This window comes from Antechinus flavipes, chromosome 2 (genome assembly GCF_016432865.1).
Source record: "Antechinus flavipes isolate AdamAnt ecotype Samford, QLD, Australia chromosome 2, AdamAnt_v2, whole genome shotgun sequence".
Classification (NCBI taxonomy): Eukaryota; Metazoa; Chordata; class Mammalia; order Dasyuromorphia; family Dasyuridae; genus Antechinus; species Antechinus flavipes.
The window spans coordinates 509,354,468-509,371,888 of NC_067399.1; the positions used below are offsets into that span (position 1 = coordinate 509,354,468).

Here is a 17,421-nt window from a genome sequence, read left to right on the forward strand (position 1 = left end):
TACTACTTTATCACCTGCAGGGCATTCCATTTCAGTTGATTTACAAATTGATTGTTTTACTAATTCTGAGTTTGCCTGATGCTTGGGACCAGCAAAGTATCAGTAAGACAGTTTACCGGGACTACAGGTAGTCTGTGGTTATCAAATAGTGAAGCTTAATTGGCCCACTTAGGGAATATAACTCATGATAGCAGCTTTGTAAGTACATGTTGTATCCAATTTTTTGCACTTTAATTCTTGCAGATCATATTGATTACTGAGGTAAAGAGATTGGGTTTCAAACAAAAAAAAAAGTGTAAAATGCACAACATCTATACACACTATTGCTAAGCATTATAATTTTGGCTTGCAGAAATGCTAGTCAAAATACACTCCTGAAACAGAATATAGCCACCTAATATGATTAACACAACTGTTAAAATATAACCTACTGATTTTATCAAATTGGACTTCTGTCTTTGATAGTGTATTCTAATGGGAAAAGATTTAAACTAGAGAGTCTAGATGAGTTCTAATCTTAGATGCTATGCTTTAATTCTTGGACTTTTCCCCCATTTATAAAAGGGTTCCTGTGCTATTTATACACTATCTTCTTACTGATAGAATGAGACAATGTGAAAGAGCTAAAATGCAAGTATTATATGATTTCCATAAAATGCTTGTCATCAGATAATATCCAATTTGGTATTTTTTTCCTAAGAATGTCCTGCATTATAGTGTTAATGGGATGTCTCTTCACTTAAGGTACTTCAGAGACATACCTTTAGACTCAACAGGCTTTCACATAGCTGTAGGCAAGAATTACTATTTAACTAGATGAGTAGTTCAGGTAAATGTAGAATTGTTTTCTAACCAGGCCCCAATCTAATTCCCTTCCCCTCCACTTAAGTTAAATTTGCCAGTTTAGCTCATTTCAGAAACAAACTACCATCTATGTTGGTAAATCAACAAGTATTTATTAAGCACTACTTGAAAGTTGTTGACATTGATTCTGGCCACATCCCTTAGGAAGAACCTTTAGGAAATGACCTTTAGGAAACTCATAGGGAAGATCAACCAAGGAAACTAAAGGAAGGAAATACGGAGTTTCAATTTAGCTCTGTTATTTAACTAGTTAAGTAATAAATTCTATTATAAAAATGTCAGAGTTGGGATCTGAAACCAATTCTTTCTGGCTCCCAAGTATATCCACTATGGATACTATGCTCAGCGGCCTTAGGGTCATTCTTTGCTTCTGACATTTCCCTCTTCTCTTGGAAAAATCATTCCAATCTCAATAGAATTTAACCCCATAGTAAAACTGAAAATGTCAAAAAGTACTATATGCCTTTCCAGATTCCAGGAAAAAGCCTCTTGGAAAAGTGGGAAATAAGTTAGGATGAACTTTTTCTTTGGGAAATGGATTAAAGGTCATATCAAATCTTTTAAATAAAGAAAAATTCTTAAGTTGTATAATCATTGTCTTCCCTGTCTCATAAGTATTTTGGTTACTGACTCATCTATGGGCAGTCTCCCCTTTACCTGTGTGATATGCTCATCTTTATTTGGAAAGAATTTCAATATTTATGGAAAGGAAGAATTACATTTAGTGTAATTTCAGGAGTAAGGGCAGTGGTTGGGCAGCTAAGTGGATTAGAGTGGTGGCCTGGAATTAGAAAAACCTGAGTTCAAATACAGCTTTGGTGTCTAAACATTTAACCCTATTTGCCTCAGTTTCCTCATCTGTAATGTGTAGCTCATCTGAATTAGAGAAGGAAATGGCAAACCACACCAGTGTCTGCCAAGAAAACCCAAATAGAGTCATAAAGACTTGAAGATGACTGAACAAAAAGGACAGTGGCCCAGGAGAAATGGGATAGTAAATTTGTTAACCAATTCTGAAATGTTATCCCAGGCTTTATTTTAAGATATTTTCCTAGTACAGGATTCTTATGTTTGAAATCTTGGATCAGTCATGTTAAGAGGATGTGGGGGACTATGCCAGATTGGACGTCTTTCCAAATTAAAAATGGCTCAGATATAGATTAAGGTTAAATTGTTTCTAGAAGACTTAAGCTTAAATCTCAGATTAGTATTAATATTTTTTCTTCAACACTCCAAGCCTACCTACATTTTATTGTTAACCTTTCTACATTTTCCTTTCTCTCCACTAAAGTCCTCCTCTAATGATTCATCATGGATGGCATGGAGGTGATCCTGAATTCTTGAAGGCAGTGACATCAAGGACAGCGATTTTATCAAGCTGGAATGGATCGGAACCCAATGACTGACTACAGGTCGCCTGTTCCAGCACCAATCCAGTTCGGTTTGGAGAGACTCATCGACAGAATAGCCAAAGGACGAATAATTGTGCCACAATAGCTCCCCAAGACCACTAAATTATATTATTACACACTCTTGGTTGCTAAAGGAATAGTAATACCCAAACTACAAACTATTCTCCATAAAGTAGTCAAATGTTGCTAAACTTCCCCTTTTCCGTTCCCTGCCACCTCCACTTTCAATCCCACAGAATTCGGAAGCCAGCCTGACATTAGCCAGGAGGGTGTTGTGGGAGACTTGGTTTCTGAGAGCACCACTGGCTGCGGGACTAAGTGCTTCATCAGTAGTAAAGGAAGCGATGCTTCCCGATCTCACGCATTTGTGAAGAAGGCTCCCCTTACACCCCAGGGATGAGGCCTGGATTGTGATTTCTTGGGTTCGGGAAGAGCTACCAGAGGAGGAAACGCCCTCCACCAAATTAAGTCGGTATCTGCTCCAGCACTTGGAGCCCTAAGGAGGGAAAGAAAAGGAGCCGCGTTCAGGGCCACAAATCCAAGGGATGTCACAGACCAGCCACCAACTGAAAAATCTCATGGACTTCTGGTCAGCTCTCTGCAGTCCGCCCTACGCAGCCTCTTCAAGTGACCAGTGTGGCAGTCACAGGAACACTTGCGACCTCCCGGGCACTAGCAATTCGCTAGGCGCACGACCCGTAGCGATGGGATGTGAGCGGCCACTGCTGGAGGCCAGAAAGGAAAGGAAGGGGTCCTGTTGGGGGAAGGGCCGGCTCAGGTCCCTACCAGCTCTAGACTTCAGGGGTGGTGCCGCCGCCGCCGCCGCCGCCGCCGTCTCCTACTTCTCCCTAGCGTCTCCGAGCCGCGCGACGTCAGGCCGGCCCCTCCAGCCCCGGAAGCGGCTCTTCCAGTACGTGAGAGGGGGCGTGGAGCGACTTCCGCTCAAAGCCGGAAGACCGTTAACCTGGATTCCTCCTCAGGCTCTCCCGGCGCTGGAAGGTGAGCAGCAACAAACATCTCAACGTGGTGGGACTGGATAAGAGTGGGACAGGAAAGGAAAAAGGGAACCCGGGGGGGACCTGGGAAGACGACTAAAATTGAATGAATGTATGGGGTGGGTAAATTGCGAGATTAATTGAAGGGGTAGGCTCAGATGGAGAGGAGGGAGGAGGCCTGAAATAGAGATTGGGGGCAATTTGCAGCAGAATAAAATGCTTCGAGGGGAGAGAGCTACCTTAGGTCACAAGCGTTTTGCAAGTAGCATAACCAGAACTCGAAGGCAAATTCCTTATGGTTCAGCGCTCTTTCCTAATGTGATCGTGAGCTAGTCACTTACCTCAGAGCCTCAGTTTCCTCATCTATAGAATGGGAATATTTGTATTATCCATCTCGCAGGGTTGAGAGGAATTTTATAAACCTTAAAGTGCTAGACAACTGTGAGTTATGTTTTCATTTCCAAGTGCTAGAGCAGTAATGAATTGAACCAGCTACACCCAGCAAAGGAACTCTGGGAGATGACTGTGAACCACTACATAGAATTCCCAATCCCTCTATTTTTGTCCGCCTGCATTTTTTATTTCCTTCACAGGATAATTGTACACTATTTCAAAGTCTGATTCTTTTTGTACAGCAAATAACTGTTTGGACATATATACATATATTATATTTAATTTATACTTTAACATATTTAACATATATTAGTCAACCTGCCATCTGGGGGAGGGAGTGGGGGGGAAGGAGGGGAAAAGTTGGAACAAAAGGTTTGGCAGTTGTCAATGCTGAAAAATTACCTATGCATATATCTTGTAAATAAAAAAGCTATAACTTAAAAAAAATAAAACAAAAACTATAAAAAACTTTTTAAAAATTATATATTTCTTTCAGTGAGGGAAATTTCCATACTGGGAGCTTCCCATACAGTCTGAATCTGAAAAAGAAAATTGAAAAGTTCATTTTAAAAATACATATTTTGAATTTAACAATATGTGTGGCATACTGTTTCCCCAAATGGGAAAACCTCCAAAATCCTAGAGTATGAGCCTGGCAAAAAGGACTATATCCATTTTCCAAAGAGTGCCTTGTTAAGTTTGGAATGGCTCTTCTTTGGAACCACTTTTACATAGTGGTTTGTTAACAATTTTAAAAATTAAATTTATCATCATTTTCTTGATTTCACAAGTAATTGTTTTTCTTATTCTTCCCCTGCCTTTTAACAAACTTTTTTTTAGAGCAAGAAAAAAATCCTCCTAATAGATAATCAAAGCCAATTTCTACTTTGGCCATACCCAAAAATGTATATCTCATTCTATACCTGAAGACCATCAGCTCTTTGGCAGCATGTGGAGAGCAAGCCTCATCTTTATTCCTTTAGAATCATAGTATTTGATCAGTGTTCTCAAGTCTTTACCAAATTGTTTTTCTTTATAAAATAGTTATGTAAATTGTTCTCATTCTGCTCATTTTATTTTGAATTGGTTTGAACTTAACAGTATGTGTGGCATACTGTTTCCCCAAATGGGAAAACCTCCAAAATCCTAGAGTATAAGCCTGGCAAAAAGGACTATATCCATTTTCCAAAGAGTGCCTTGTTAAGTTTGGACTTTTGACTTTTCTTAGAAACTATCCATTTCATTCTCATGGCACAATAATATTCTATTACATTCATATGCCATAATATGTTTAGTCCTTCTCCAGCTGGTGAGGACTCCCTTAGTTTTTCATTTTTTACTTTTACAGAATGAACTACTATAAAAAAATTTTATACCCATGAATATTTTTCTTCCTTTGATTTCTTTGGAACACAGACCTAGTGGTGCTATTACTGGGTAAAATGTTTCTATATACATTGGGCATATAGTTCCAAATTGCTTTCAGGAATGGTTGGACCAATTCAAAACTCAATGGTGCATTAAGAGGTGCAATTTTCAAAGAGTATTTGCTGTCACAGAGAAATTGTGATCTGTGTGGCTAGAGGGAATAAATAAGCATATGATGAAATCAGTCAATTCTTGAAATATTGAGTTAAGTGTGAGGTAGTCAGGGACCACAGTTTAACAATTTATTAGTAATGGTATTAAATTGAATTAATTTTTTTTATGAAAGGTATTGGAGAGTCATTGTTAAAGTAACATTGCTTCATCTAAAATATACTTTAGTCACATTCATGTCATTAAGACATGTTAAGATTAATTAAAATTAATTAACACTAATATTAATAATTAATAATTTTTTCTATTTTGGGAGCAGGCCAAAGTTATATCAGATATGGATTTAGATGCAGAAAGAGAAAAGATCACAAAACAAATCAAGAATCTAGAAAGGATTTTGGATCCTGACATTGCAACAATTGAAGTCGTCGTTTCTGATTCAAATCTCGATTCAAATTCAGAAGCAGGTGAGTTTATATATCACATTCTTCTTGTCATAGATCATTTATTGTTGTTTAGTGATTTCAGTTGTTTCTGACTCTCTGGACCCCCATTTGGGTTTTGTTGTTGTTGTTGAGTTTTTTTGTTTTGTTTTGTTTTTGGCAAAGATAATAGAGCGGTTTACCATTTCCTTCTTCAGCTCATTTTACCAAAGAGGAAACTGAGGCAAACAGGGTTAAGTGGCTTTTCCAGGATCACCCAGCTAGTAGTGTCAGAGGCCAGATTTGAGCTCAGGAAGAGGAATCTTCCTGATTCTAGGCCCAGGACTCTATCCACTTTGCCACCTAGTTTCCTGTCATAGATTATGGGCTTATAGATTTAGAATTTTAAAGAATCTAAAAAATTATAGCAGCCCTGTCATTTTATAATTGAGGAAGCTAAAGCCAAGAAGTTAAGTAACTTACTTGCCTGTGATCATATAGGTAGGATGAGGAAAATCTATGATTTGAACCTCCACGTCTTCTGATTCTAAGCTTTATATATTACCTCACTAAGATACTCTCCTTCAAGGTGCAAAATTGAGCACTTATTTTGGACTATTAAGTATGTCTGTCTTTATGATTACAGATTGCTTTTAAACTATGATTGTGGAACCTTAAATTATTTTTTACTTAAAAAACATGCTTTAGCTAAGATAACCTTGATAACAAGACCATGTTTCAAGATAGTAGTTATTTCTATTTACCACATCCTTTAACCATGGGGGAAAAAGGGAAGAGAAAGTGCTCTTCTTTTCTTAGAGTGGGATTGTTAATCATTGGGTTTATACCCAAAAGACTTTAGAGCTTGAACCCAAATTCGTGGTTAATAAGATAGTACTATGCCAAATTGTCCTCACTGAGCAGGTCCCTTTACCATTAAAGGATAATAGAAAACCATGTGGGTTTTGCATATTAGGTATCCTTTGTAATTGAGTTGCTGCTATATGTGAACTCTCATACTATCGGTCACAAGAGTGAGCATTAAAAAATTAAAACATAAGAGCTGCTCCCAGGAGTTTGTAATTTGATTCACTATTTGTGCAATCTAGATGATAGAAGAAATAAACTTTTGGACTTGGAAGTCAGGAGAGCTTGAGTTCAAATTCTGCTTCAAATGCTTGGATGATTTGTTCACTTAATGTTCCTTGGCCTTAGTTTCCTTTTCCATAAAATTGGGCTAATAATAGTACTTACCTCAGATGATAATTGTAAGGATCAAATAAAATAACATGTGCAAATATGCTTTGCAACTCTTAAAGCATTATACAAATATAAACTAGTTTATTCTCATTTATCAGACATATCAAGTCAGTTGTTAAACTTTGTCATTTCTCTTCACAGCATCTCTTGAATACCTCCCTTTTTCCCTATTCCCAAGCTATCACTTCAGTTCCTATCCTTATCACCTCATGCCTGGACTATTTCACTAGTTTTCTGGTTGGTCTTCTTGCTTCATGTGTTTTCCCCTCTAGTCTGTCTCCAAGAGATTTTATAAAGCATGGGTATATAATCACAGTTTCCCTTTTACCTCCAGGATCACCTATAAATCCCAACATTTAAAGCTCTTTACAGCTTGGCTTATCCCTGCTTTTCTGATCTTCTTACACACACACACACACACACACACACATACACACACACACACCCCATCTTGATATGAACTCTGTAATCTTGATATTATTGGCCTTCTAACTTCTCTGTACCCATGATGCTTCACTTTCTGTCTCCATGTCTTTACACTTATATTCCTTTATGCTTAAAATGCATTTCCTCCTTATCTCTGCCTGTTGGAATCCTTAGTTTCCTTCAAAACCCAGCTCAGGCACCGACACCATGAATCCTTTCCTGATTTCTCTTCCCTTCTCCCTATCCAGTCACCTACTAATATATTCCCCAAATTATTTTCTATTCATTTTGTGTATTTACCCTAAAGAAATGTAAGCTTCTTGAAGACAGGGATGTTTAACATTATTAATAAAAGGATGTTAATTGATTGATCAAATTTGTATTTTGTTGTTGCTCAGTTATTTCAGTTGTGTTCAACTTTCCAATACCCTATTTTGGGATATCCTTAGTAAAGATACTAAAATGGTTTGCTATTTCCTTCTAGCTCATTTTACAGATGAGGAACTGAGGCAGACAAAGTTAAGTGTTTTACCCAGGATCACATAGTAAGTGGCTGAGGCTGGATTTTAGAGACAAGAAGATGAATCTTCCTGAATTCAAAATCCAGTTTCATCCTGGGCTACTTAACTATCCCCAAACTTGCATTAGGTATCTATTATATAAAACACTTGATAGGTACTGGGAATTCATAGAAGAAATGAGACACATCCCTGGCCTTGAAGAATTGACTCTACCTATCATGTTCGTAGTCCAAAAATTCATACATTAAAAAAAAAAATGCATGAGTATCCAAATAGGGTCATATTGTTTTGCAGTAAGTCATGTTTCATCATTCATTCATCTAAACTCTTTATTTGCTTTTCTAACAGATTCCCTGGAAGATGAAAACTGGGATGAACACATTCATGTGGTAACCAACTGTCTTACTCATCATCAAATGTTGATGACTTTGTGTCATTAGAGAGGAAAGAGCCAGAGTGTTCTAGGATTGGGTTTTTGAAAGAAATTTGTTAGAAATCTTTAGGAAGGGAGAATTTATGCAGATGTAAATGCTTTTGAGAGATCATGGGAAGGATGGAATAGGAAAAAGTATCTTCAGATTTTAGTAAGTCAGCATCTTTAAAATATTTAGTATTTTCCTAGGATGACCATAGTGTCCCATATCTCACTATAAATAACAATTCATTCCTGAAGTAGACGGTACTTTTGAGCTTCCACATTTTATCTCTTTTTAATTTAGTGTGAAGCCAGGGTTATTTTACAAAGATGGCATATAACTAGTAAGGTTGCATTTTAAAATTTGGGCAGTAAGCGAACTAACTCCAAGTTTGTATTTGGCAAGCTATGGCACAAATAGTACTATGTATGGCTTAGCCAAAAAATATAGCTATTATCTGGTTAGAATGATGCACTAAGGTCTATAACTTCTAAACCACTTAAAATTTGGAGGATGTGATCTTCTGTGATAAGAGTTTTTTAAAATCTATTAGGATTCATATTTCTATTTGAAATCTTTCTAATTTTACTACTAGCTGCAGATTCCTGATTGAAGAAGGTTTTCAGTGAAGGAACAAGAGCTAGAACTGTAGCAAAATCTGTTTTGTGGTGACAGCTATGGGAAATTAATAGGAAGAAGTTTCTCAGAGATGTTCAGATAGAAATTAGGTAGTCACTTGTAAAATTCATTATGAAAGGGATTCATGCTTTGGATAAGGATTAAATCAGATGACATCTTAAGATCCCTTCCAGTTCTGAGTCTGTGATTCCCTCAAGAGTGAGCAGAAAATATTCAGTATTAGGCATGTCTTAAAGGTACTGATCTACAAAACAGTTATAGAAAGCAATCACAGGAGGAAAGGTAGGATATTCATTTGATCTAGGAAGAGCAGCTTATGAGAAGTTGGGACTAGAGAGTTCAGGGGGAAAAATGTTTTTCATTTTCCTGCATATGATTTTCTGCTTTTAATTAGGAGGAAGGAAGTTGGGGAGAAAGCGATGAAGATGATGACTCGAAGGACCAAGTCCTTTCCAAAGATCCAGAGACCTGTTTACAATTGAACATGGTATATCAGGAAGTTCTTCAGGAGAAAATAGCAGAAATTGACTTGCTGCTAGCTCAGAATAAAGAGCAACAGGTATGACTGATGATCCCCAAAGCAGCAAGCAATGCAAAATAGGTTAAACATGTGTCATTCTTCTAAACATATTTCCATATTCATCACTGTGCAGCCAATTTAAGTTTTAAGTCAATTGCAGCCTTCTCTAGCCTTTTCCATACTTAACCAGTGCAGTTGTGTTTCATGGTACTAGTCATGTGGCTTAAAAAAGATCTCTGTGCATGCCAATGATGCCCCACACTGTCCTATCCCAATATGTTCCCCAAGCTTCAGGCTGCTTCATTAGTTGCATTAGTTGCCTTTTGAGTTTTTAAGCCACACATCCAAAAAAGAACTTAACTGCTTTCTGCTCAAACTTACAGCTCTTTTATACCCCTCTCTTTCTCTCCAAGGCACTACCATTCTTCCCTTTTCCCCAGTTCATAATCAACATTTTTTTTTTTATTCTTCCCTTCCTCATATCCAATCAGCTGTCAGTTTTTGCTATTTCTGTTTCGATGATATGTTTCAATTCTTACTCCTTCTCTGTACCCATACATTTACCACTTTAGTTTAGACTCTTATTTATTCTTTCATAGATTAGTTTAACTACCTGCTAAATTAATCATCTTGCTTTAAGTCTCTCCTCATTTCAGTTTATCTTCCTCACATTTGTCAAAATGATTTTCTGACCATATCATTCCCTTGCTCAGTAAACTCCAGTGTCTTTCTATTTCATCTACGATCAACTTCTAAAATTAAAAATAAAATCAACTCCTAAAAATTAAAGCCTTTCACAACTTAACCCTACATTCATTATATCATCATATCCATTCAACAATCCAGCCAAAATGGTCTCCTCTCTGCCCTTCACACTGTTCCATCTCCTGCCTTTCTTCTTGGAATGTGACTCTCTCATTACCAATATCATATTGAATTCTTTCTCTTCAAAACTCAGTTCAAGCATCACCTTCTAAGACTTTTTTGATGTTTACAACTGTTTGTGTTGCCCTCCCTCCAAATTACTTTGCAGTGATAGCTACTTTGTATTTGTTTGTAATGTCTCCTTATATTTATTTTCTACATACTTAATTATATAATTGTTATTTCCCCTGTTAGAATGTAAGCTCCTTAAGAGTAGAGATTGTTTCATTGTATTTGTATCTTCAGTATCTGGTATATAGTATGTACTAAATGAATACTTGTTGATTAATTGAATTTTTTTCAAATCCCAAGACCAATTTTACTTAGTTCTAATGATTTTATATTAACAATTCTGAGCAACTTCCATCTATATCTATGTCACAGGAAGAAGTCATGTGGGATCTGGCTGGTTCCAAAACCCCAAAGACCAAAGATGGAAAAAGTCTCCCTTCAAATGTATTTGTGGGTCATTTTATGAAACCATACTTCAAGGATAAAGTCACAGGAATTGTGAGTACTTGTGCTTTTTGTGCGATTGTGAAAAGAACGTGGCTTTTCTAAATTCTTTCTTTTAGTAGTACTATTGCCTGTGAATGTCCTTTAATTCATTTCTCTTAATGAACATGTTGAAATTCAATGTTAATTCTTCATATCAAAATTTTATCTTAAAAATGTTACACATGTGTGTTTAAAATCACCATGAGTCTTCTTAGTATGAATGCAATTGTAAAACTTTCTATTTATGAATGACTTGCTTGGAGTTTTCCCTAGAAAATCCACTCAAAGTAGCGAGTTGATTGTCAGCAGTTGGTAATAAGGAGGCAGTATTTTCCTAAAATACAGTCATAATTTAATTGGGTTGTGTGGGCATGGTTTAGCCAATCCAGTCCAAAAGCTCTGTATTACTTCAGTGGGGCTAAATAATGTTGGCACCCTTACTGGATCAGGAAAGTTAAACATAAATATTTGCTTTTGAGAAAAGCAATTACTCTTATCTCCCGTGACATCTCAAATGAAGAGGAACTGACCACTAGCTTGGGGACCCTAAGACATGCCTGTATTGTCTCCTTAGGTTAGTCCTGATCTATACTACCTTTTCCAACAGGGACCTCCAGCCAATGAAGATACACGGGAAAAGGCAACACAGGGCATCAAGTCTTTTGAAGAACTTATTGTGACCAAATGTAAGAGCTTGGGGTCACTTGGGACTGAACTAGACTGAACCTTTTCTTTCTCCAGTAGAGTAATGCAAAGTTTTCTTCCTTGATGGTTTCCTTTGGAGCTTTGGCTCAAGCTGATTGGTGATATGACCACAGGAAACCACTGCAGTTGTAGGCATAGTTTTATTTGTAGCTATTTAGGTACTCTCATTTCAGTTACATTTTTGTTTTTCTCTTCAGTTTCCAACTCTTTGGACCCCCATTTTGGCTTTTCTTGTCAAAGATACTGGAGTAATTTGACATTTTCTTCTCCAGCTCATTTTACAGATGAGGAAACTGAAGCAAACAGGGTTAAATGACTTGCCCAGAATCACACAGCTAGTGAGTGTCTAATCCCAAATTTGAACTCAAGTCTTCCAACTTCCGTCCCAGCACTTTATTTACTATACCACCTCACTACCCCAGTCACATTTTTATTAGCCTCTAAATTGTCTTTCTCATAATTACCAGAGTTCTTGTGATAATGGATTTATGGCAGGACCTAGGAAAAATAAAGTAGTGTGGTGCTAGTATTATTCCTGCTTTCTTTTTTATTTTCAGTTAGCCTCTTTCTGCATTGGGGAGGAAGATTCATGCTTCAAAAAAGCATGATTTTATTTATTTTTTATTTTTTTAATTTGCTGAGGCAATTGGGGTTAAGTGACCTGCCCAGGATCACACAGCTAGGAAGTGTTAAGTGTCTGAGACTAGATTTGAACTCAGGTCCTCCTGACTTCAAGGCTGGTGCTCTATCCACTGTACTATCTAGCTGCCCCAAAAGCATGATTTTATTGAGCCTTTGGCCTAATGATGTAATGATAAAGGATGGAGTTGGCACCCCTTCACTTATTCCTTATCAGCTTACTTTTTTCAAGATCATTGCTCAAACACATAATGCTATTTTTTTTCTCTCCCTAGGGAAATCTTGGGAAAAAACTTTGCTTAGGAAGTCGGTAATGAGTGACCATCTGCAACGTTTGCTTCAACCCAAGTTATTAAAGTAAGGTGTTTAACTTCCAGCCAATTTTGGATTACCCAGTCTAAATTTACCTTCTGTGTTTCTTTTGCTGCTCTCTAAAGTTTAAACACAAAGGAATTTGCAATTTATCTGTTTTGGATATTGATTCATGCTTTTTATCCCACAGTGGCTTTGAATGACTTAATATAATTAATCTTTTGAGGAAATGCTTATGATCATTTCTAACTATGAAACATTAGTTAAGTTGTAAGATAAATGTAGTGCTTGGGATAAGAGGGATTCATACTCTATAAAAGCCATTTTTTAACTAACTAGATTGCTGCTTTGATCCTCTGCACAAAGGCTAGCCAGCTCTTAAAGATTGTAAATTCTATAACATTTGAAGAATTGTTAGAAGAATTGCTTTTTACTCCATGCAACCCTTTGTTCGAAGTTAGGATCAAAAAAATTAAATGGTAAATGGATGTGTCGTCAATCTATTTTGGAAGGTGAAATACAGATTGGATGACTAACGTCCTATCTTCAAGTAGGAACATACCTAAAGTCAAATTTATATCTCTTATCAATTAGTGCTTGTTGGGAATGGAGAAGACTTGGTTTTGCCATCTCTTATTTGTTTTGAATTTCAAATTATAGTTTACTTCAAGCAGCTAAAGATTTTTAAAAGGTAGCTTTCTCTCCACTCTGCTCTGGAAGGTCTCTGTGACCTTGTTTTAATCCTTGGGACATAGAGGCTAGTTGGTGTAAGGGAAGGTCTTTACTGCTTCAGGTATTGTGTGAGACCAGATTGATGTTTCTCAAACTTTTTAGTTTAGAACCCATTACCCTTTTAAAACTATTAAAGACCCCAAAGATATTTTATTTATGTGTTTTATCTATCATAGCTACCATATTTTACATTAAAACTTAATAAATTTTAAAGTATTTGATTCATCTAAAAATAACAATATATGTTAACATGAATAACACTTTTTATATAAAGATTCTTTTCAAAAATTTAATGAAAAGAATAGTATTATATTTTTTATTTTATTTTTGTGTGTATTTTTGCAAATCTTTCTAACGTCTGACTTAACAGAAGATAGATTGAGAATATTTGCTTTTGCATTCCATCTCTTACAATATATTGTTTTGATTGAAATATATGAAGAAAATCTGTCCTCGCAAGATATATATTAGAAAAAGGAGTTTTTTAGTCAGCAAATAATGTTTTAGTATTACTATGAAAATAGTTTTGACATCATAGGCCATAAAAATGTCTTTGGAAACCATTTTTTGGGAACTGCTACACTTGATCTTTGAAAACCTTTCCAACTTGGAGATCACATGAATCTACAAAGCACCATATGGTGGCATAACAAAGTAACCTCTGCTACAGGTTGCAACATAACTTGCCAGCTCTTTCATTTTAAACCTATTTTATCATATTGTGTTAATTCTTCAACAGGCTCGAATACTTAAATCAAAAACTTGACAAAATCAGTAACTCAATGGAGAAGCAGATCTTGGAGAAGCAAATAAAGAACACTGAGAAAGAAATTGAGGATATCAAGTGAGATAATTCTTTACTGTGACTTAATTTCTTTGCCCCTAAATAGTAGTAGATATGCCAAAATTAATAATGTTGCCATTGTCCTTTGCTCTAGTCAGCTACCAGAAGAGTCTTTGTTGGGGGATAGAATGGATGAGCGAGATTGGGAGAAGATCTCTAATATTAATGTGAGTAGATATGATGTAATCTATTCTAAGCCATCCTAGGATCAAAAGATTGTGTCATGGAAAACTAGGGAAATTTGTCAGTATTGCTGTTGGTGGATTCAGACTGTAAAAATATGCTTTTATTTGCATATGTTGTAATCCTGACCTGATATCACTAGAACATGAGCTTTTTTCCCCCTAGCTTTATAAAGTACTTTTTTGGGTAGAATTATCATTTTGATTATATTAACTCAAGCAATATTAATATTCTTCCAGTTGTTTAGATCTAACTTTATTTGTATGAAAAGATGAAAAGTGTTTTGTAATTGTGTTCATGTGGTTGTTCCTGCCTTTATCTTGGCATATAGATGCCTAAAATATTTTTTATTATCTAATGTTATTTTAAATGGGTTTTATCTTTTTATCTCTTGCTGCTGGACTTTGTTTGTAACTTGTAGAAATGCCAGTGATTTATATGTTTATGGGTTTATTTTATATCCTGCAACTTTGCGAAAGTTAATTATTTCTGGTAGTGTTTTAGTTGATTCTCTAAAGATACCATCATATCATCTGCAAAGAGTGATAGTTTTGTTTCCTCATTATCGTTATAATTTCTTTTAGAACATGAGCTTTTAAAATTTTGTTTTTAATAATGGAGATGACCTTCCCTTTTTAGTCTCCTTTTTAAAAAAATTATTTTCATTTCAGTAACTATTTCCTGATTACTATAAAGAAATTATAACAATTTAAAAAGAAAATGTGGAACTCAAAATGAGTAAAATGAAGAAGTGAGGCAGACAGGGTTAAATGACTTGCCCAGGGTCACACAGCTAGTAATTGTCTGAGACAGAATTTGAACTCAGGAAGATGAGTCTTATTATGGGTGGAGAAATATATATATATGTAGATTTTTTTTTCCCCTTTTTTGAACCCATTTAGATGTGAGTATGTTCAAGTGTTTACTGCCTCTCCTCTCCTCTCCTGTTTTTCCTTACACTATAAAAGCACTTCTTTCATGCCTCTCCATTCTTCCTCTCTCTTCCCCCATCTTAAGGGTATCTCTTTTTCTCACTTACCAATTTTTTTTAACATCCCACCATAATTGATTGACCTTCCATGCCCTTCTTCTATATAGAATTATCCTAATTGCCCTAATAATGATAAAGTTTTTAAAAGATATAGGTAGTGTCTTTCCATATAGAGTGGTACGTTTTTTAACTTTATTGAGTACATTATGATTTACTTTCATAATTATCTTTTTATGCTACTCTTGAGTCTTGTGTTTGAAGGTCACATTTTCTGTTTAACTCTTGCTTTTTGCTTAGTCTCTTTCTTGTCCCACAACATATATTTATTAAGTGGCTATGTAGAACCACATTTTCTGTCTGTGTAGGAATGCAACATGGATTTTTCTCTGTGCTGAACTAAACATCTCACATAGTGATTAACTCTGTAACAGAGATCTACCTTTATTAATACCAAGCAGAAAACTGGGATTGCAATCCTCTGAAAGGTGAAAACCATGTCTATATTAACCTCCTTTTTATTACTCCAAGTATCATGCACACATGTGCTAATAGCAAAAAGGTTAATTTGACCACGTTATACAGAGTCTTTTTGTTTTATTGCAGTTTGAAGGTAGCCGAAGTGCTGATGAAATTAGGAAATTCTGGCAGAACTGTGAACATCCAAGCATCAATAAACAAGCATGGGTTGAAGAAGAGACCAAGCGTCTGAAAGAGATTGCTGCAAAGTATAATTACTTGGAGTGGCAGAAGATTGCAACTGAGCTGGGGGTGAGGCCCTTGATGTATTCTGGTCCTAGCAGACCAGGCAGCCATTTATTATTTCTCTGGAGAACTTAGAGGGCTGGTTATTGGGGGGAAGGAAGTTTTTTTTTTTTTTCACCATATTGCTGATTTGGCTCTGTCTTCCAGGTTGCTAGAACAAGGACAATATATTGGGATGAGAAAATTTCCTCAAAGTTGGCCTGGTCATAAAAGGCAGAGCCTTTGGGGCCTTAAACCATTGCTGTTCCTTTCACTATGGAAAATTACATAAGTCTTTTCCTGCTCCAAGATACTGAAAAATTTATGCTCATTATTGCTTTTTATTAAAGCCCAGAGGGTTTATTTTTTAAATAAAATTTTTTTCAATTAGTAAAAATAATTTTTTCTTCTTCTTAATAACAGAATATTCAAAATCACGCAAAACAAATTCCCATATTTGCCATGTCCAGTTAGTAAATGAACTTTTATTAAGCATTTATTAAGTACCTACGGTGTGCCCGGCACTGTATTAAGTGCTGGGAGTGCTGATACCAGAGGTTAGACACAAAAGATATTAAGTGCTAGGGATGCTGATATCAAAGAAAGCCCCCCCCCCAAAAAAATCAAAAAGTATATCCAATATAAATATATTAAATTTTTAAAATGTTTCATTCTTCACCTTAAATCCATCACTTTTCTGTTGAGAAGTACATAGCATAGTTCATCATCAGTTCTCTAGAATCTGCTCATTGTATGTTCTTTTGGATGCTATAATTTATTTAGCTGTTTTCCAGTTGATGGGCACCATTTTAGTTTCTAGTTCTTCATTATTACAAAAGAGCTATTTATAAATATTTTTGTAGATCTGAGCCCTTTTCTTCTTTTTCTGAACTCTATGGGTTTTATAATCATATCAGAAGTGAAAGGGTATTCACAGTTTATATACCACTTGGGCATAATTCCAAATTGTTTAAGCCAGCATTGTATTTTGAATGTGAGAAATGTCTTTAGTGTGCTACCCAGTCTTCAGTGTTAGATGCTGTCCATGCAAGCACGGGGCCATATCAGTCTAGAAAGAATTCTTTGTCTTTGATTGGCTTCTATAACGCTAACTGAAACTAGCCACTCTGCCTTAGTTCATTCTTCTGTTATCAGGAAGGAAGAACACTCATCCATCAAGGACAGAAGATCAGCAATGGCCTAAAATTATACCAGGAAGATTTAGGTTAAACATTAGGAAGATATTCATGCTAAGAACTATGCAGAACATTCAGTGCAACATCAGGGAAGGTTATAATAATTTCCTTACCTAAAAATTTTTGGTCCTCAGGGAATCACTTATTACAGGGTTAGAGCCATGTCACAGAGAAAAAAAAAGTTATTTTGAAAGTTATTCTCTTATCTAGAAGTTTTCAATTTGGTCATTACAGTTGTAACCCTTAGGC

At 36.0% G+C, this 17,421-nt stretch overlaps 1 protein-coding gene across 1 annotated transcript in view; it reads left to right on the forward strand.

The window, feature by feature from the left end:
• The first annotated feature begins 3,189 nt into the window (after positions 1-3,189).
• Positions 3,190-17,421, forward strand: part of SNAPC4 (small nuclear RNA activating complex polypeptide 4) — a 40,291-nt gene continuing 26,059 nt past the window's right edge. The window contains exons 1-10 of the mRNA XM_051980325.1: positions 3,190-3,275; positions 5,523-5,670; positions 8,181-8,221; positions 9,282-9,446; positions 10,716-10,841; positions 11,437-11,515; positions 12,449-12,530; positions 13,957-14,061; positions 14,156-14,228; positions 15,839-16,003. Coding sequence (XP_051836285.1) covers positions 5,541-5,670; positions 8,181-8,221; positions 9,282-9,446; positions 10,716-10,841; positions 11,437-11,515; positions 12,449-12,530; positions 13,957-14,061; positions 14,156-14,228; positions 15,839-16,003 — 966 coding nt within the window. The 5' untranslated portion in view covers positions 3,190-3,275; positions 5,523-5,540. The remainder of the gene's footprint in view (positions 3,276-5,522; positions 5,671-8,180; positions 8,222-9,281; positions 9,447-10,715; positions 10,842-11,436; positions 11,516-12,448; positions 12,531-13,956; positions 14,062-14,155; positions 14,229-15,838; positions 16,004-17,421) is intronic.